Below are 20,674 nucleotides of genomic sequence, written 5' to 3' on the forward strand. Positions count from 1 at the left end.
AGTAAAAAAATAAAAACGGTGACGGCAGTGAGTTGAGACTGTTGAGCTTTATTAGTGCTGAGAGGGAGAAACAGAAACGAAATTACAGTGAAGACAGAAAAAGTGGAGTTTAGGCCATTTACAGTTCAGAATTTATATAAAACAAAGTGGAACAAAGAGATAAAGAGATGAGCTATGATCCAGAGAGAGAGGTTCACATATTGTTGCAGTCCATGTCACTTTTGGCCAAGTTGGGAGAGCTGTGCAGAGGTAGAAGACGTCAACAGGTTAATATCATTAATATGGTGCTATGTGTATAAACATAATGCTCTGACTGTTCCTTTATCTTGGATGATAGTAGCTCAGGTGTTGTGTCTTACCTGTTTGATGAACTGAGCAGAGCTGAAGAGCTCACTGCAGCCGTAAACAACCTTCTTCCCCTGTTTAGACTGAAAACACATAAAATGAAACCATCATCCTGCATCATGGAGCAGAAGGTTGCAGCTCTGTGCTCAGTCTCACATTAAACCACAACACGCAGCTACAACCTCAAACTGACATGTTCACTTCAGGTTTTCACTTTTCTGGAAACTGGATCATTGTAATTAATTAAAAGAAACTAATCTCACACTGAACACCAGAAAGGACAAAAACAGAAACGGAAGTAGTTTTAGCAGTACTGCTGGCAGTAGTAGAGTAGTACTAGCAGTATTACAGTACCTTGGCATAGTCCACCAGGTTCTGGTACTCGATGTAGTTTCCCCCTCCCACCACAAACACGATGGCCTGAAACAAACACATCAACACATCAGGAACCTGCTGAACGTGCATCTGCCTTGTTTCGACTGAGCTGATTGGCTGACTGATTTCCACTTTAAACTCCACATAACACCCTCAGAGTTCAACAACCAATAACCAAGCCAGAACCTAATCAATCAGACTGGAGCCAAGAAACACAAGCTCTGCTCACCTCCTGAAACGGGTTCTTGTTCCGGGGAATGGAGCTAAAGAAGACAAGAGAAGACAATGAGACATTCCTGAGCTTTGTATCAGTCAACAGCAGTCTGTGTGTTTTACTGGCAAAGAATCAGCAGCTGAAACATTAGAAAGGTATGTGGTCGCACCTCTCACTGCCTCGCAGCATCTTTGGGTCAAAGTATCGGTAGTCGTCTGTCTCCTGGAAGATCGGAGAGACAAACTCACATCAGTGATGATACTGTAACATTAACATTCATTGAAACTGAGTCCAGGACTGGCTGCAGAGGTCAGGACGTCTTTTAAATAACTGACAGCTGCTGTGAAACTGTGACCAAGAGTTTCACACATCATCAAGTTTTATTAACAGTTTGGGCTCATTTTATGGAGAAATTCCCCAAAAAGCTGTGATATCGCATTTTATCGCCATAGTCATGAATGGATTTAATAGACAGACAAATGAAAACATAACCCTGAAACACAACAGAACACGCAGGCACGCACGCACACACAATCTGATAGATGGGGAATGTGCTCCTCAGTTTCTTTCATCCTGATCCAGGTTCTGTCTCTCCACCGTTCACATTCACAACAACAGGATCTTTGTTCGTTGTCTGAAACTCCAGACGTTGAGAAACCTGCAGAGTGACTGTGTGTGTGTGTTGATGGGTTCATGTGTGAGTTTAACTGTGTGTGTTGGTACCTAACCCTCCTCTAACAACACTATACTTATATTAAAATGTCTCCTACTTTCCTTCACTTGCATGTTACCACACATGAATGGAAAAACATGAGAAATTAGACGCCTTTCCAAACTCACAGGGTGTGACTTCATCTCCATCAGGGTGTCGAGGATCCGAGTGACTGGAAGGTTCTACAACAGAACAGAAGTGAGTCTACTTTAAAATGTGCTCAATAAGCAACACTGAGCACAAACAACCTGTGAACAAAACACTGACACACACTCAGTGAGCACTTTATTAGCTGCACACGTATGAATGTGATCCAGTTGTGGTCAAACACGAAGCTTATATTTCAGTTTGTAGTGAACTCCTCAGAAATTCAAAGATTCAATAATCTGTAAATTACTGACGTCATGGCTATAGGTGGTGTTCCACATATAAAATCTCTAATATTTCGTGTGATGTCAAGTTTCAGATTGAATTCAGTCATTTGACAGAACTCCACCATCACTCTTATCCAACCTTTTTTCTACTTGTTACCTTTTCGTGTCATTTTTTTAGTCTTAGGTTTATTTTAATTTCACCCGTTCTGATTTGTTCAAAAAGAGCCAAAATAAACTTTTAAATATTGTTGAGAAATATTTTGACAAAGTAATTTTATTCATTTATTTCCACTAATCACTGTCATCTTGTCTTGGCTTCTTTGTTTTTCCAGATCAGTTTCAAGTTTACATAAACTGCTCTTCTGCACACTTGAATTGAAAATGTTTTCACTGGATTTTATTTCCAGCCTTTGGTGAGAAGATATTTTCAAAAACTGTGAGACTTGGACAAAGTCTGTAAATATCCTGCATAACACTGTCAACAGCTCCATTCAGACTGACAGCGAGTGTTTGTAATGTTCTGGTCCGACTTCAGCTGGTCTCAGTTAAGTTTCTCTATGAAGAAAACAGACACCCCTCCCTCCCCAGCATGTGCGTAATGATTATAAATGACTCCGTGTCGGTGCCAGTTTCACCCCATCATCATCTTTTCTGTCATCATCGTTGCTGCTGTCCAGGAACAAAGAGTCACATTAGGTACGCTTCATTTTCCCTCCTGCCAGACACAGACGGGTGGTGAAGCACACAGGTAAAGATGGAGGAATGAATGGAGACCACAGGAGTTACAGGGTACATGATGCCTTGTTGGAAAAGTGACAACATTCAATGAAGACAGAAAATGACTAAAAGGAAAAACAAAACAGTAGAAGGAGAAGGGATGAGGAACACAGTCCATTAACCAAACAAACGCTTTCAGTCTTGTATAATGTGATAACACACACTTCATGTTTTATTCATCCAGAAGACACTGTACGGGTCAGTCGGTGTAAAGCACTCACTGACTGTCAGCAGAGCCTCAGTTGGGTTTGTCCACTGATTCCATCCATCCATCTTCTTCCAGGATCAGGTTACAGAGGCAGCAGGTTCATTCCTCTCCCCAGCAACATTTCCAGCTCCTCCTGGGGGCTCTTGGGTCATTACCAAGCCAGATGAGATATATACTGTATGATCTCTCCTACGTCTTATGAGTCAGACATGAGTTAGACATGTCCAGAAATCCTCCAAAAGAAATGGTCCAGGATCATTATGAGAAGCCCAAACCTCCTCAACTGGCTCCTTTCAGTGTGAAGAGCTCCACTCCAAACTCTGTGCACTATCTCTAAGTCTGAACGCAGCCTCCCAACAGAACAAACTAATGTCAGACACTCATATTTGTGAGCTTATTCTTTAATCACCTTCCAAAGCCCATGGCTATTGGGTTACAAGGTAGATCGTCTAGAAAAATCTTTCTCCACCACAACCATTGGGTACAGTGCTCCATTTAATGCTGATGACTCACCTGATCCTGCAAAGTCCAGTTTTATATGGCATCTGTCTTTATGACAAGTAAAATGTAGTATTTTACTCGTCCAATAATATAAATAATTATAACAGATCTTACACTACCAGCAGTAGAAAACCAAATATTGAACGTGCTCAAACAGCAGACAGTCGACCAGAATCATTCAGGTCATTAATGAGAGTTATTATCAGCAGTAATGCAGTATTACAGCGTCCTGGGGTTTTTTGAAACAGCAACAGTATTTCTTTAATTACCGTCATATAAAAATGTGCTGCTATAAAAACTGGGAATCTTGCTGAACTGAAGATCAAATACAAAGATGATGCTGTGTTCGTGTTCACGTGCAAATTCACTTTCCTCCACCCTCAGTACTGTGGACGGTTAGAGAGAGATGACGGTGGTGAGATAAAGACGAAGAAGTACAACTGCTGTGGCTCCATCCATGTCCAAGCATGACATCCTGCAGTGTTGTGCAGGGCTGTAGATTTTGATGAACCCAGCAGAAATCTACTTTACTTTTCTGATTTATTCTTTTATTTTCATTATTGTCGCTCCCTCGGTAACTGCGCTCTGGTTGAGTGATGGGGCAGGCACCAGCTTTAAATGGTGTGTTTACTGACAACGGACAAGTCATACTTGACTTGTACCTCTCATGATGGGGGAAGGTAGAAGTGGTGATTTTATATTTTTTAAAATGATTGAAAGGACATTGGTTTCTGTAAAATGAGAGTTGGTGTAGTCAAAGCTAAACACTTTTTAATAATGACTTGACTTCTATTTGTGCACTTTTGGGGTTTAGATGCGGTTTGGATGGACTGCAGGTTATTTTTCTACTAACTGCAGGAGAAACAATTCGACTCACATGCTGTTTGAGCACCAGGTTCTTCACTCCCTCCATGACAAACTGGGAGCCGGTATTCATCACTCTGGAAAACAGGCTGCAGAGGAGGGGAAAGGAAGAGAAAAGGGGGACATCGGGAGGGAGGAGGAGGGAAAACAGAATGAGACAGAAAGAGGAGGACAGGGTTAGGCTGGTAGTCACAAACCTGGCTCGGCACAAATTCATAAAAATATTTTGATAATCCAGTGAATCCAGTGCCACATAATATTAAGTCAATCACCTGTGAACCCATATAACCACCTCAGCAGCTCAAACTGTAGGATTAGAGAACCAAACTACCTCTGATAGGTCAAATCAACACTGAGGCCAAGTAATGAGTCCAGTTACGTTTAACACAGATGTTTTATCAGATAAGATGTTGTGTTTTCACATCTTCTGCTGGTTCTGCTTCTCACTTCCAAAAAACACAACGCAGTGTCAACAACATCTGTCTTTCTCAGCACATTTCTAATTTCCCATTTTCCTCACAATCGAACTATGAAAACTGTATTTTATCAAATCTGTAATAAAAACGTTAATTAGTACTAACGCACCCCATGGGTTTGACTCCACTGTTGCCGTAGTTGGCTGGAGTGGCGGCCATCTTGGTGAATGCCCTGGAAAGTTAAACAAAGTTATTCAGCATGACTTTGCTCTGTCAATGTTATTATCCAAAACCAACAGATGAAGCACTTCTTTTATCTTCCTAAATTGCAAAATAAAGCTTCTGCAAGTAAGACGATTAATTATTAACATAAAGTTAATTGATGCTGCTGGTAAACATCAGCCTGATGACAGACTTACTTCCACTGTTTGATGTAGTTGAGAGGTGAAAGGTCACAGCCTGCATCCAATAAGCCCTTTTTATACTGCTCCAAGTCAGACTGAAACACACAAACAGAGCAGCACATTAAAGGTGTCTTCAGACTGAGCAGATGCCACCACCTCCTCCACTTTGTTCAGCGTAAACAGTGGAAGCAGCAAAGAGAAGGAAGTGTGGTTCTCAGATATGAAACACACCTAATGAGAAACGATGCTGATTGGTGAGTTTGAGTGACAGTGAGTTCAAAAGTTCATCGGGACACTAAGATGTTTTGACAGCTGTAATTATATTATCTTTGATTTTAATAATCACAACATCAACCGTGGAAATAGTCCTGCTTGCAGGTATGCGTTTGTCCAGTGCAGTATTTCACCAGATGACATCACAGTGACACAAAACCTGATTGACTCCGCCTCTCTTCTCCACCAAGAAATAGCAACTGGAGGAAATATCTGAGTATTAAAACCACAAAAACATTCCACTCAGTCCCGTTTTCTACCTACAGATAGTGAAAATGACATAGCAGGTATCATCCTCACAGTTTCTTCTTCAGTAAGCTCCTGACTGGCAGCTCAGTAGGAGTGAAGGATTACACAAATCCTGAGCCACGTGAGAGTGTGTGGTTGTTTTTCCAGAGCCACATCAGTCAGAAACTCGAGCAGCACTCTGGGGACTGTGCAGTAGATAGAAAGAGGGAGCAGAGGGTGAGAGACATCAAAGGCAGGAGAGACACAAAAACAGCAACAGACAGGAAGCCAAGAGCTGGTCACAGGGGGAGATGGACCAGAGATGACAGGAAGAGAAGGAGAAACAGTGGGTGGTGATGGATTGATTCATCTCGAGGTGGAACAGAGATGAAAAGAGCAATGGAAGAAAGAGTGGGGCTCATTTCATAGATGCTAAGAACACAGAACTGGGCACAAAGTGCTTTTCAGATACTTTGACAGTTTCAAAAACTTCCTCTGTCGTATCCAAACTGGAGAAGATTCATCTATCAGTTTCTGCTAATGTCCAACACAGCCTGTCCAACAGTCATGTCAGCTTTCTGCACCGACTGCTCAGCTGTGTTCAAAGTAAATAATGCGCAAAACTAAGACTGTATTCTGGTGCTTACCTACATCCACAATTCATTATACCATCATTGAACTGTTTTAGTGAAAGTGGAAAAAACTAAGAGGAAACATCACTGTCCATTAGTGACTTCTGCTCTCCAGTGTGAGTCACAGTCAAACGCCACATCACAGCACAAATTATCTGCTTAACAATTCTCTTTCATTTTATTTTGAATATGACCGATTTCCTGTCATTTTACCCACAGCAGTTTACATTACTGTATCTTCAACCAGCAGTTGGCACTTTTAATCAAACAGAGTAATCACAGCTAAAATGATGGTTGAATATGGGACAGCAGTTAAACCGACCACCTGGAACCCAGAGACTCAACAAGTCACACTTAAAAACTGTTGGCACCAGCCGTCAACTGTTTTTAGTCTTTAGTCATGGAAGGAGCGCACACACCTTACGACTGTAGACGACACGCTGAACAACTGGTCAGTTACATCTGCCGTTCTGGCAGTAGAAAGACTTGCGTCTATCTGCTGAGTGATCATGTGTCACCTCCAAATCACATATTTTCAGTCATATTTTGCCCAATGATCTTTCTGCATGACCTCTGTGTTGATGTTGTTTTTGGAAAATAAAAATTTGCAAAGAAACAAACATCACAGCCTCAGTTTTCACAAAGACTTATTTGAACTGAATTGAACTGAATCGAATATAAGTCAAGTAAGTGACAATATACCAACTACTGCTCTCAGTCCCTACACTGACGTCTCCTACAACAGATAAGCAGAACAGAAGTTGATGAATAAAGACGACTCAGTGGGATTCTGTGTTTTCAGGTCTTGGCCTGAATTGATGCTGAATCTCATCTGAATAACTGAGATCGATTGATAAAATGATTTCTGCAGGTGTACAAGCAGAGCAGGAGGCCTGGACTGATCCAACCTGGCTGCTTTTGGACGTGTGAGGAAATGTTAATGACATGAAGACATTCTGCAGGTGCTCTTTGGTCCAGACAAAACAAAACACTTAAGAGTTCTGGGACTTTAGAAAAACTGTGGAACGTGAACGTGTCATTGAAAGGTACTAATTAAAGTAAAGACTGGACCCATGATGGATTAGTTGTTTAACAGCAAACTTCATCTAATGGTAACACACAGTGCTTGTTGCTTATGAAGAATGATTATTGCTTTCTGCCAAACTAAACCTGATCCAGCTGCCTCGCTTTTACAGTGACTATAACCAGGTCTCTGTTTTCCGAGGTGAACTTGGTGCTTTGGGTCGATTATCTTTGTTCGATCACTGGCTCATACTGAAGAAACGAGCTCAGAAGATGCTTCTCATAAAGCTCACCCACATTGTGGCTATCGATCACAATAATGTGGTTTTGAGGACATGAGAATGCAGCTGACTTGAAACCATCTGTCTAAACCATTTTGTTGGTGATGTAAGCGTCCCCTGTGCTGGTTCAGTTGGAGAGTCGGTAAAGAAGCCTGGCCGGGACAATGGGAAGAAATGGACGACTGTCTTCAGAGGCATCACGTGAACTTTTGTGGGATTAAATTCATCCAACAAAACAAATCTCAACAGAAATGTCTGCCATATCCAAGATAAACACCAACTATACCCACTGAGGAGAAACCACCAAAGCCAGAAACCTCAATGTTTCACCTGTATGAACCTGCCAAAGATAAAAATCTACCTACAGTACCTGCGTTTCCTAATTGAAAATCTTCTATTTAGCTACAGTCTTTGTCTAAGGCTGTGGAATTACGACAAAGTTAGACAACTTTGTCTAAGGCTGACAAAGTTAAACAAAGTGAACTTTCATGTTTACATGAAAATCTGGGAAAGTTTTGTACAAACTGTTGACAAGATCAAATGAGTTATGTCCAGTATTCTTTTTTTTTTTTTTTGAGTGTAATCATTACTTTTCATGGACCTATAGCAGACTTTAATAATTACATTCACCTATATATGATAATTCTAACTTACAGAAATTAGTGTAGTTAAAATCTTTTACTATTGATTTTTTTTTGCTTAAAGTAATTTAATTTCCTCTTTTAAATAAAGTTTCACTTAATACCATTCTGTAACTGTACAGTAAACAGTATATATCCTGTAGGCTGATGTTCCTGTTGATAACAACAATGTGAATAGAACACACTGGTAAACAGCCAAACCTCCTGCCCTCTGACCCTTAGGGTGGTCTGTGTGATTTAGAGGAAAGCTGCACCATCGCTTCCTTTCAGAGAAGAATGGAAGAGCATTGTCACAATGTGTTTTTAATTTGCTTGTCCTCCTGCTTTGTTTCTTGAAGTAAACCGGATCACAGAAAGGTCCACATCCCACAGAGTCCCTCTTTTTTTCTTCAGTGTTAGAAATTACCCACAAACCCTCACATGACCACCGTATTGTTCTTCAACTTCGAATACATCACACAAAAATACATCTTCTGCCGCCAGATCTCACTTCTCTAATCTCTTCTAATCATGCTGCAGGTCTATGACATGATGCCAAATGTTGCCATCATGACTTTTACATAAATGTGAGCAGGGTACCTACATGTTAAAGGCTTGAGGAGGGTTCCTGGGACACTGAATTGTGTCCAAATATTATAAATCAGCTGCATCAACTTACCAAAGTTCTGGTAATATAAAATCCCACTGTTGCTAAAGTGAACTCAAACCAACAAGTGATGTATTGTTTGTGTTCTTGTGTGTCAGGGTGATAGATGTCCTCTGTGCTGCAGTGACTAATCTCAGAGACCTGAGGTAAGCGGTGTTAGTTCTGGTTACCCTGGTGAAGCGATGCTTTACTGAATAACTCTTGTCTGTTGACTAGGTTTGCTACGCTCTGAGGCAAGTATGGTGATGACAGCTCCAGTAACACACTCGAGACGGATCATCCACATTCATCAAAAGTGGTGTTTTGGAAAGTTTTCTGTGAATACAAGATCACACTGGAGCATTTTTTTAAAAGCTACTTAAATAACACATTTGTTGACATGGAAAATATCTGGATTTGGAAGTTGTTTCTTCAAAGAGCCAAACTTCTTATTATGTTTGCACAAAATCCTTCTGCAGTTCTTGTACTGAATATTTTCACTGGAACATCAATTTTGACTTGTTAACAAAGTCTAAGCTTAGCTGCAACGCCAAAGAACTTTGAAGCCAGGGCTAATATCCTACCCAGTGCTGCCATGAATTATTTTACCATTAGGTGGCTGAAACCTGACACTTCCTCCTATGAAATATGCATTTTAAAAAGGTACAGGAACATTGTGAGATGGACCTAAGCACATTTGAACTAAGGCTCTAAAAAAGTCAATACTGCACAACACCAGCACAACTGTATGAGATCATAAAATTAAATGAAATAGGCTTTAAAAAAGAAAATATATTATGATTTAGCTTAAGTTAAAAAATGTAATGGGCTTAAATCTTGTTATGGTCTGAATTAAAGTGTGTTTTAGTCTAGATTAGACCTGATATTCACTCTACTGAGTAGGCAGGCTTTCTTTTTTTTAAACTTAGGAGCACTAACACAAAAGAAAAAAAGAAAAACATAAGTTTATCAACAGTTTAAAATGAGCAGAGTATGAAAAAGAGCTGAATGTCTTAAATTGCAGCTCTAGCATGGAAAAAGGCTTTAATTTCAACCTATCTGCTATTTTTTCAAAATAAAAGCACCACAACACTGACTATTCTATACATTTCTTGCTCTTGACATTTCCCATTGCATAGGTAAAATCCTTGTACATTTCTGTCTGATCTAATGTCTAATGTTTCTTTGTAGATGTTATATAATCCAGTTTTAGTGCGTTACCTCTGAAGGAGCCTGCTGGGCTGTGATGTAGTAGATGAGGAAAAGTCTCATTTTGTCTTCTGGGGTTCCAGCTGACAAAACAAACATTTACACACAGTTTAGACAGTTTTCTGTGTTTCTCTGAGGCCAGTGGTGAATTAATAAACATAATCCATCCCCAGTAATCCAAGTGCACATATACACATTCCAGCAGTGATTCTACTGCAGCTTCTGATTTCTTACGTTTCTCCACATTCTTTTTGATAAATATGAAGAGTGTGTTCGTACCATCTGGGTCACTGATGATGTCTAGTAGTGATTTGTCTAAAGTCGACTTGCTCATCAGTTTTTCTTCATACTCAAAGTAGACATCCAGCTTACGACTCTGAGGGAACAAACACCATCAAGTAAATCCATAAAGGCCTTTTTCCAAGGGCATATAGTCTGTAATTTATTGGCCACTTTATTAGGTACACCTGTACCTGCACAATCAGATGTTTAGATCACTCTATTTACATAAATAAAGAGACCATAACATTGGAAAGGTCAGATTCCTTCACATTATAAAGTAAAAGAAACTAAATATTTTGCCATGTTGGCTGCAGAAAATTACTATATTCACTGAGGAACAGTAAAATCACAAATCCACTGGTTTGTACCTTGATGTGGTCGAGAACAGCTGTGGCAACGTTGGTGTGCAGGTCAATCAGCCTTTTCTTCTCCAGCAGCTCAGGCAGAGAGCTGCAGGAAACAAATCCGAATGAAATCATTAGCCAAAGAAGCAACCTCAGTCTGTTTCTTACTAACAAAACACTTAACACTGGAGTATCTCAGGCTATAATCTGCAGAAAATAATTATTATACAAGCAGAAAGTAAGTGCAAATAGTTTGAAACACAATGAAATCTTCTTAATTGGCCATTTCAGGACAAAAACAACATCCTGTCAGTTGTATTTTACATTCAATTTGAACTCTTGACACTGGGTTGTTTTGACTGAGGAGTGAGTCTCTCACATAGTTTCATAGTTACATATAAAACAAGAGTGTTTTAATGGTGGAAATCCCTGAAATTGAATCAGATGTATTTATTTATATATATATATATATATATATATATATATATATATATATATAATTCTCTTAGATCACTACAGGTAAGTTACACTGAGGGAAACGTGGCCATATCAAGGAACACAATGATCTGACTGCTTTGTAAACAGAGGTAGTTCTTAGGTCTCATGAGGAATGAATACTGTTTATTTCCACGACAGTTTTAATGTGGGGCAACTCAACATCTTCATTTATAACAAATCCTTCTTCCTGTTTTACTGTGGTTTATTCATGTTTATCGTTTCCAGACAGATTATTTCTTATTTATCTTTATTTGTGTCGTCTCGTTCTGTGTTTTGCGCCTGTTATTATTATTAGTTAAGATCATATTTTGCTGTTCAACATTTAGTGTAACAATCACTGAACCTTTCTGGTGTCTCTTACACGGTAGACATATCTAATTAAAAAGTGTGAAGAGAGCCAATAATTACACCTCAGTTATTGTTGACAGACACATGGCACAGACTCTGTTCTTCCCCCATGTACAGTACCTGACAGCAGACGTGAGCTTGGCCGTGTTGTCTGACAGCATGCTGATGGCTCCTTCATCCTCTCCCTCTAAACCCTGCAGAGACACACACACAGACACACACACACAGACACACACACACACACACAGACACACACACACAGACACACACACACACAGACACACACACACACACAGACACACAGACACAGACACAGACACAGACACACACACACACACACACACACACACACACACACACACACACACACACACACACACACACACACACACACACACACACCAGTCAGAGCACAAATATCTCTGAGTGTCTAGTTAGGATCAAATTAAAACAGTCAAATCCAAATCCTGTCACTCTTTTCACAGCCATCAGCTCCTCATCTCTTTACCTGTTATTCACCCATAACCTTGGATTAGGGTTGGGAAGATAGCCATGCCGTAACAGATTTAGACGTTATTTTCAAGGTAAATTAGACATAAATTCAAGAACGGAACCTGCTGTTAGTTCTGGGTCTGACATTTAGTGGCAGGGATCAGACCTTCAATGCTCCTTGGAGGAAGCCATGGCAAGTGTACATCAAATCTTTCCTAGCGAATTATTTCACCAACATTCAGCCCTTCTTCTTTTTATTTCTACAACATTTTTGCTGTTTCCTTCCTCCTCTATTGTCAATTGTCATCGATTTTAAAACAGTTTTTAATTTGAGTGTTGATAATGCAGTTATTATAATTTTAATGTTGATAATGCATTTAAATCAGATTTAATTAAAAGAAACTGACGTTAACTTCAACTTAAGATCTACTGAGTTTGCTGGTTTGTGTCTCACCATGATGCTCTTCAGGCGTTTGACTTCGTCCTCCTGAGCTCTGTAAGCATCCAGCTCCTCCTGAACCGACTCTGCCACTTCTGGGAATGGACTGACGGAACACACAGCCAAGTATAGCACCACAGAGTCAACTTCCACTCAATCAGGTTTATGTGGTTACAAAAAAAAGCAGTTTGATTTAGACAACGGGGTAGTTTCTGCAATCAAAAACTGCTGCCAATTCATTTCTGGTCATCAACATTTCCAGCTCTATATGTCTGCAAGATGGTGTCTAATATATGTAAAATAAAATGATTCATCTTCACAAACTGACCTGCCCTTGTGTTTCTGCCAGAACTTGTCTGCAGCAGTCAAGTCGTAGCTCTTCCTGTTCTTCTTCTTTGGTCTGGCACCAGCTGGTGATGGCTCTGCCCCAGCACCCTCCTCCATCATCACTCTGTTAAGATGGAAATCCTACAGAACAAAAATTAAAACATTTTATTGTTGGATTAGAGAATTTCTTCCAGCTCGTGTCCAGCTGCTGTAATCTGGCACATTTCAACTCCTTAAACGTGCTTTGAGTGGTTGTTTTGGACAGAACCTGTGAGCAGCGTCATAAAACCCTGAGAGAAGCTGTTTGCTGTAATAATATAAATTATTTTTCCAATCTTAAATTTTTAAATCAGCAGCACCAGCAGGTAAAGTCCTGAGAGAACTGCTGTGTTAAATATCTGAAAGAAACTGCAGACCAGAGACAGCAGTTCACTAGTAATAACACCAGAGTGGATCCTGATGCAGAATGACGCAGAATAGATCCTCAGCCTGGACACATAAACCAGCAGTGGATCATAATATTGCTGTTGCCGTGGTAACACCAGAGCCATGAGAAGGGAGATTTAGCGTTTGGATCCCGTGTCCTGCTGGGTGGTAGACAGCTATGTTCAGACTTGTGACATGTTTATAGGAAAGAAAGCAAAGACATGGAAGGTGTGCAGCCAGTAAGTGACAACACTCCCATCTGGAGCCAGGACTTGGCAAAACCATACCACAACAGATACCACACCAGAACCTGGACTCTGGATCTGGAAGACTGAGTCTTTTTTAAAAGATGTAACTGAGACATCTAAAAATGGAGCGAGGTTATTTCACCTGTTTCCAAAACAAGTCAACATGTTAGAAGAGTCTTGGCAGTCATTTCAGAATCATTCTTAATCTTAGTCTTAGAAAGACACTCAGTGGAAATAAGGGGAGAAGAATAGTGACTGATAAATCCTGCAGACTGATACTTTATTGTTTATTTTGGACAAAAAAAAAAAACAAGCATGTTATCTGTACGAATCTAACGTATAATTTTCAGATTATTTAACCTGTCAAATACTGATACAAGCCTTAAGAACACGTCTTAAGGTAAATTATTCCAAGAGAAAGTAAATGAGACTTCACGACTTGTCAGGAGTGATTTTTTTTTGGTCGTGTTCATCAAATTGAGCTCTCCTGGTCTTTTCTACTAAGTGTGTGTTGACATGTTACATAACACATCCATGTACCTCTACAGTCCAGTGGTGTCAGTATTAACCTTTGGCTCCGCATAACTTATCTTTTTTTACTGTTTGGTGTATTTTCAGCAAAAAGTGCAGCTTCACGAGTCCCAGAGACAAACACCTTCTTCTGTTTGTCATCAAGACACAAACAGGAACAACCGAGTGTGACATAAGGGTTAATGTTCATGGATGTTTTATTACCTCTTCTATGCTTTTCTTTGTCTCTCAACTCTTTAAACTTTGGTAAAATTCAATATTCTACTATAGTCAAATCAATAATGAATTTCTCCTACTAACAAGTACAGTTTGGTGTGTAATCCCAGTAATATCCCTGTATATGAAAGAGCTCCATTGTCGTCAACAAACACTTAAAACTCATCAACGAGCCACTTGGTGACATGGGCCGTCATCACGATGAGCACACGCTAGTTTATTTTAACTCAGTCCCACATTCATCATCCTGCTGCTGCAAACACACTAAAGCACCAAATTTGGTCTAATCCACTGCTAAAAGTAGTCCCCAACAAATGCACCATTTCCTCCTGATTCTTCGATGAAAACTACAGTGATCTGCTTGTTTAGGAAACTAGCTTTCTGCAGTTACCTTTCTCTAATATTAAAATGCCAAAAAAGGCAATTGTCTTCTTACTGAGCATGTGTGGAAAACACTCAGGCAGCCAGCCACAGAAAAGAAGTGAAGACAAAGCTGTTACTGTTTCTGTTTTTGTCCCATGTGTTGTTTATAGAAAGAGAAAGCAGTACTGGAAAGAAACAATCAGATTCTTGAATGTTAACTTCTGTTAAGAGTGAAGTACTTCTACTGCCACCATCTGTTTGGTCTGTCATATAGAAGTGTGTCTGTTTTATCATTTTCTATAATACAAAACCAGCATTTTTACCTTTACACACTGTAGAAGTAATTTTAGTTGGGACGCAGCCAAAACGTGGGGAAAAACAGAAAAAGTGTGTTAAGACCAATCTACGATTTTAGCAGACTTAGTGTGCACATACCAGGACGTCATGGATCAGTGCCTGATAGGTCCAGGTGTGGTGGAGAGGCGTGGCCATGTCCACGTTACGATCTGCCAGGACGAACAGAGGCCTCTGAAAACTGAAGAGAATAAACAAATGTATATAAATAAATACAGAGGACTGACTCCTAATGGCAGAGCACTGCATCATGGGAAGGGCAGTTTCACAACACCTCATTCTGTCTCAGTTTTTTCCTTATTAAGAGTCTGATTTACCTGAACTGTCCGGCAGATATGTTGTCTCCAGTGAACAGGCTGTTCCTGGCGTCCCGGAGATTTTCACGGAGCTTCTTATCCAACTTCTACAAAACATACACACACTTGAGAAGTCACTCATAGTTCTAATGCAAACCTAGTCTCTAACCCTAACCATCACAACTACATACCTAACTCTAACCTTATCCTAACCCTAACACTAAAACCTAGTCTTAACCCCCAAATCACTCTTTGAAATTAACTGGCTTAAAAGGTTCTCAAAGCAATGGTAGGTCAACTAGTGAATAATCAGCTTTAGATAAATATCAATTAATTTATTATTTAACATGTCAGAGTGAATGGAATCAAACCGCACTCACCACAGCCACCATCTCTGCTGCGTTTCCTCTGGGGCAGCGAATAATCGGCACCGCACCTGATCAACACAGAGTTGGTTAAGTAATAGTTTCACACCTCGAATTACTGAAACGCTCTAACACACAGTAAAACAAAAGAACTAAAGCAAAACCTGCTTTATCTTTAGAGACAAATGTTTAACAACTGCAGAATAATGAATATTTTGATTGAATCCCAACAGAAATCCAGCTCTGGTTATAAAAATAAAAGGCAATTTTAAAAGAGCTAAATCTTTTCAGTCTCCCTGGGAAAAGGGGTTTGAAAATGTGTAGGTGTGAAGCTGAAACTAAAGTGAAACAGAAGCACATTGACAAACAGTGACCTGCTCAGGCAGGAATTAAAAACCAGTTCAATAAAAATGAAACAAAAAAGGTTGATAAAGAATAAACCTTGTAAGATTTTACAGTCCTGGTAAATCCAGAAACATCAACCTTCACAGACACTGACCCAGAGTGACGAAGAAACAGAAGAGGCTGTCCACGATGGTGTCCATGATGGCCTCCATGTCTGTGTCCTGGATGTCTGCTCTGTTGATGGCTGCACAGGTTTGACAAATTATTTGATTTAAGATACCATACTGTATATATTTTCTGTCCTAAGTGGAAATTTGACCTGGGCACACGGCGCTAGATACAGCCAAATACAAAACTGATATATACAGTATAATTACCTGCAGCTAATGTTGATTAAATCTGTATCTGACACATTGAAATAACAGCTGTATCCCACTTGATCTGACACATGTTGTGGTTGTGCAGTGGTGTTATAGAGTGTAATAGAGAGAGCAAACTCACAAACTATCTTTCAGTACAGACACCAGCTAAGAGACACTTTAATCAACAAGTTCCTCATTAGTGAACCTGAAACCATGATTGTCATTCAAACCAGTAAATGCAGAAATAGCTACATGAGAAAAATGAGAACCTGCTGCTGTGTGTTTTTATTCTCCACACTCTGTTGAGTTAATATCTGCTGTGCGTTAGTGAGGGTTTTTTGTGTGTGTTACCATGGTAAGAGATGAGCTCTTTGTTTTGGTGGCAGAGGATGAACATGTCGTCTTCCAGCGTGATGAAATTCAGGTACTGGTCAAACACCTGAGAGAGAGACAGACAGACAGACAGACAAACAGACACACACAGACACACACAGACAGACACACACAGACACACACAGACACATTTTTGTAAAATATCAGTGTGAGGACACTCCTTGACATGGAGTGTGTGTCCTTATCTGTCATAAACATACAGCAGAGTGTGATAAACATCACTGCCAGCTTTGTTAAAGGGCATTCTGTCTTAACTTTAGTACCAGCCTTGTTTTTTTAACAGTTATTTCAAAACAAGAGCTTTTGTAGAGTTGTGAATAATTGTCTTACTGTGGATGCTACAACTTCATATGTAAAACAGCGGCAACAACATGTCCTCCTGCTCACACACTGAACAAATCTCTTTATAACATATAGACAGTACGTGGAAGAACTATGCTGCTTTCTGCCTGGAGGCTGAAAAGTCTGGCACCACCACCCGCCAACCCACAGTTAAAGCAGCTTAGGGGGGTAACAGTGGATCAGACCAACAAACTAATGCAAAGAAATCCCCCCCCCCACACACACACACACAAATAAAGCCACAGTTTTGCTGCTGTCACTCTGCACTGTGTAAACACAATAACATGAACATGAACTACCTAAGTAATTTGTTAAAAAACAGAAAGATATTCAAAGCTGTGGTTGTTTCTAATGCTCTCACTGTAAACAGACTATAATAAGAGACGTGTAACCATTTTAACCTTGGTGACTTGGCTGACAGCGTTAGCAGCCAGGGCAGCACTAGCAATGTCCTCCAGTTTACTTCTACTGATGGCAGAGATGAAATTCAGGTAGTACGACTCATACAGCTGGTTCCTCAGATCCTACACATACAGATAAAGAAGCACGTTACACTGATAACTGTGAGAAAGCTAAGGTACATGAGAAAACATAAACAAACATGTTAAAAAATGTGTCCGACTACCTGACATATTCTGTCAATGTTCTCTTCTGTGGGCATGACGAAGTAGATGGCTGGTACATCCGGGATAGGATCTCTGTCTGAGTGAAGCAGACTAAAAAAAACAAAAAAACACACACATATGGAGCTTCTGTTGTTGTAATCACTGCTGTCAATGATCAATTTAACCTAAAAACTGAACCTGCTTCCATTTGTCGAGACAACTAATATATGTTTAGGCTCTCAGTGGGAAGACATTTTTCAACACTGATCATTTTAGAACTGTGGAACAGTTAAAGGGTTTAATATAGACCGACATGGCACATTTTATATTAGTGAAGGTGAATGAATGAATGACATGCAAGTCTCTTACAGATGAAGAGTGATGCCCATGTCTCTCAGCTCTTTGACGGACAGAAGTGGAGAGATGATGTCTTGGCCAAACCGGTCGTAGATCAGCACCTACAAAGACAAATACAGACATAAGAGGAGACATAGACTTCATCACAGTCTTGTTAACGTAGGCCATGTTCTTCAGTTGTGTTTTAACTAAATCTGGCTTTAACACTAACTGGATAATTAGGTCTTTAAAAGCAGCTGTATGTTCGATTTACTGTCTCAGCTCTTACAACTACAGAACCTTTTGCTACTTAAAATTCTATTGTATTTTATGCAAATGAAGTTCAGTTTATTGAATTCTTATTTACTGAATCTAAATTAAAACAGTTTAATACTGTTTGCTTATATTTTACTTTGTGTAAAGAGTTACAATGACTGCCTAACATGTGTAACTTCATTTGCATTTTATCATGTCCTAACACACAAATAAATCAAGACTGCAGACTAAGTCTAAGTAAAATATAATATAGAAAAAGATCAATAAAACCAGTAATAAGAAAACAACAAATCTGACATTCACCGTCCACTGCCACTTGTAGAGGTTTATTATCCTCTTTACTAGTAACAAGTCTTCTTACATAATATACACCACATATTGTGATTGTACTTTAATGTGGACAGACTTCGTGTGTGTGTGTGTGTGTGTGTGTGTGTGTTGTAGCACTGTGCTAACGTTACCTTCCATACTGGCTCAGCCGCTGTGTTCTTCAGAGGAGGAGCGTTGAAGTTCAGCATTCGCTTCAGAGCGACTAGAGAGACAAACGATCAGTCAATCAGCTGATAACTGATCAACCTTAATCAAGTGCCAGATAATCAAGTCACTTATCGGACCGAAATATTATCTATAGGCCTCATGACTCATTCAATAGTTAACCAACAGACACTTTATCAGCAACTACTTTAAATAATGAACGACCCCCCAAAGAGTGTTAGCTAGCTAGATGTGTTACGTCTTGCATAAAATTATCTTCAGATATTGTACCTTCTGATATGATAACGTTACACAATATTCTGTGTAATTTGGTGGTACAAATAGAACAATAAGTTGTAATAATAAAAAAAAAAGTCCTAATTAGTTTCAGACTTAACATTTTGATATAATAAACGACTGTTTCATTGTTGGCAGCAGTTTAGCTTCAGCTAACCTTAGCTCAGTTAGTAAGCTAGCAGGGACGTTAGCTAGCTAACGGGCTGTTAGAGAACGCTTGAGTTAAATAGTTAACAGCCCCGTCAGCTAGTCAGCTAGTTAGTCAGTTAGTTAGTTAGTTAGTTAGTGTCTCTAAGTGAAGACGTTCAACAATTCTGTTTGTGTAATGGAACAGAAACAACAGTTTATCTGTTCAACCTGCTAGTTTAGAGGATGTAGAGGGGTTAGTTAGCTGGTCACACGACTGACATCCCTAAATAAATATCTACTGGGATACGCAGGCTCGTGTGAATTCTCCGCTGCCCGTTAACGTCGCTGTCTGTCGTTAAAAATAAGAGTTAACGGAGAAACAATCCTCTTAACAGACCTGTCTGCTTCTCCCGGATAGACGCCGCCATGTTTGATGTTGTTAGTGGTGACGGAGCGTCTGATGACGTGGCGGACGCCTGACGTAAGCTGCCTTAGAGAGGAGGGGGATTGAGATGTCTCACTCTGTCGCTACTTCCTGAGACCAAAAATCACACAGCTGTCCGTCAACGGAAGAACAACGTTAAGGACGTCTCACTCTGCTGCTTTTTCCGTAGACCAATAGCTGTCAGAGGTCAGAATTAAGGTGTAGTAGAAATTTAATAGGCTACAAGTGCTTTATTTGTGAGGAGAAGTGTTTTAAATTCTATTCTGGATTTAACAGGGAGCCAATGGAGAGAAGCTAACGTTGGAGAAATATGATCTCTCTTACTAATTCAGTCAGAACTCTGGCTGCAGCATTTTGGATTAACTGGAGGATTTTTAATGAGTTATTGGGACAAACTATTAATAAGGAATTACACTAGTCCAGTCTGGAAGTAACAAATGCATGGACTAGTTTTTCAGCATCACTTTGGGACAGGATGCTCCTAATTTTAACAATGTTTCTCAGGTAGAAGAAGCAGTTCTAGAGATTTAATCTCTAGATTAAATGTCATTTCCATCTACAGTGGCAAGAAAAGGTATGTGTGGAATTTTGTGTTTTTCTGCTTAAATATTTGTCATAAAACATGATCTGATCTTACTCTAAGTCAAGAGTATCAACAAATATAATGTGCCTAAAATAATAACACAAAATAAATTCAGATCTTTCATGTTTTATTGAGAACAGCCATTAAAATCTCATAGTGCTAGCAAATAGTTTAATCTAGTTTCACCAGTCTACAAAACATTGTGGAGTGTCAATGTGCTCTTTGACAAACTTCAGGCTGCAGTAATGTTCTTTATATTAAACAGCAGCTTCCTTCATGGTGTCCTGTCATAGACACCCTGCTAGTTCAATGTTTTACCTACTGTAGACTCATGAACACAGATGCTAGCCAGTTCCAGTGATGCCTTCATATCTTTGTCTGTCTCTCTGGTTGTTTCTTTACCTCATTGGTGAGTGTTCGTTGTGCTGTTGGTGTCATTTTGACTGGTCGACCACT

At 39.7% G+C, this 20,674-nt stretch overlaps 1 protein-coding gene across 1 annotated transcript; it reads right to left on the reverse strand.

Annotated features, from left to right (window-relative positions):
- Positions 1-32: 32 nt before the first annotated feature.
- scfd1 (sec1 family domain containing 1) lies at positions 33-19,650 on the reverse strand. The gene is made up of 25 exons (XM_026340014.1): positions 19,588-19,650; positions 18,752-18,822; positions 18,048-18,136; positions 17,699-17,789; positions 17,475-17,597; positions 16,690-16,777; positions 16,131-16,220; positions 15,647-15,702; positions 15,288-15,373; positions 15,052-15,151; positions 12,834-12,973; positions 12,521-12,611; positions 11,695-11,768; positions 10,753-10,834; positions 10,382-10,478; positions 10,115-10,185; positions 5,206-5,285; positions 4,956-5,018; positions 4,384-4,459; positions 1,775-1,828; positions 1,104-1,156; positions 950-983; positions 700-765; positions 360-428; positions 33-239 (listed from the first exon to the last, which is right to left on the reverse strand). Exons 1-25 carry the CDS (start codon positions 19,616-19,618, stop codon positions 216-218), a joined length of 1,899 nt encoding a protein of 632 aa, XP_026195799.1. The 5' UTR covers positions 19,619-19,650; the 3' UTR covers positions 33-215.
- Between the last annotated feature and the right edge of the window lie 1,024 nt (positions 19,651-20,674).

The sequence above is a fragment of the Anabas testudineus genome, chromosome 22 (assembly GCF_900324465.2).
Source record: "Anabas testudineus chromosome 22, fAnaTes1.2, whole genome shotgun sequence".
Lineage (NCBI taxonomy): Eukaryota > Metazoa > Chordata > Actinopteri > Anabantiformes > Anabantidae > Anabas > Anabas testudineus.

Bases quoted from the DNA above. Each gene is read 5' to 3' on its own strand.
- scfd1 (XM_026340014.1), bottom strand. From the start codon at position 19,618: ATGGCGGCGTCTATCCGGGAGAAGCAGACAG. The intron at 18,137-18,751 runs GTAACGTTAGCA...TTGTCTTTGTAG, and splicing joins CGGCTGAGCCAGTATGGAAG to GTGCTGATCTACGACCGGTT. The intron at 15,152-15,287 runs GTAAATCAGACT...TATTCTCTTCAG, and splicing joins ATATCTGCCGGACAGTTCAG to TTTTCAGAGGCCTCTGTTCG.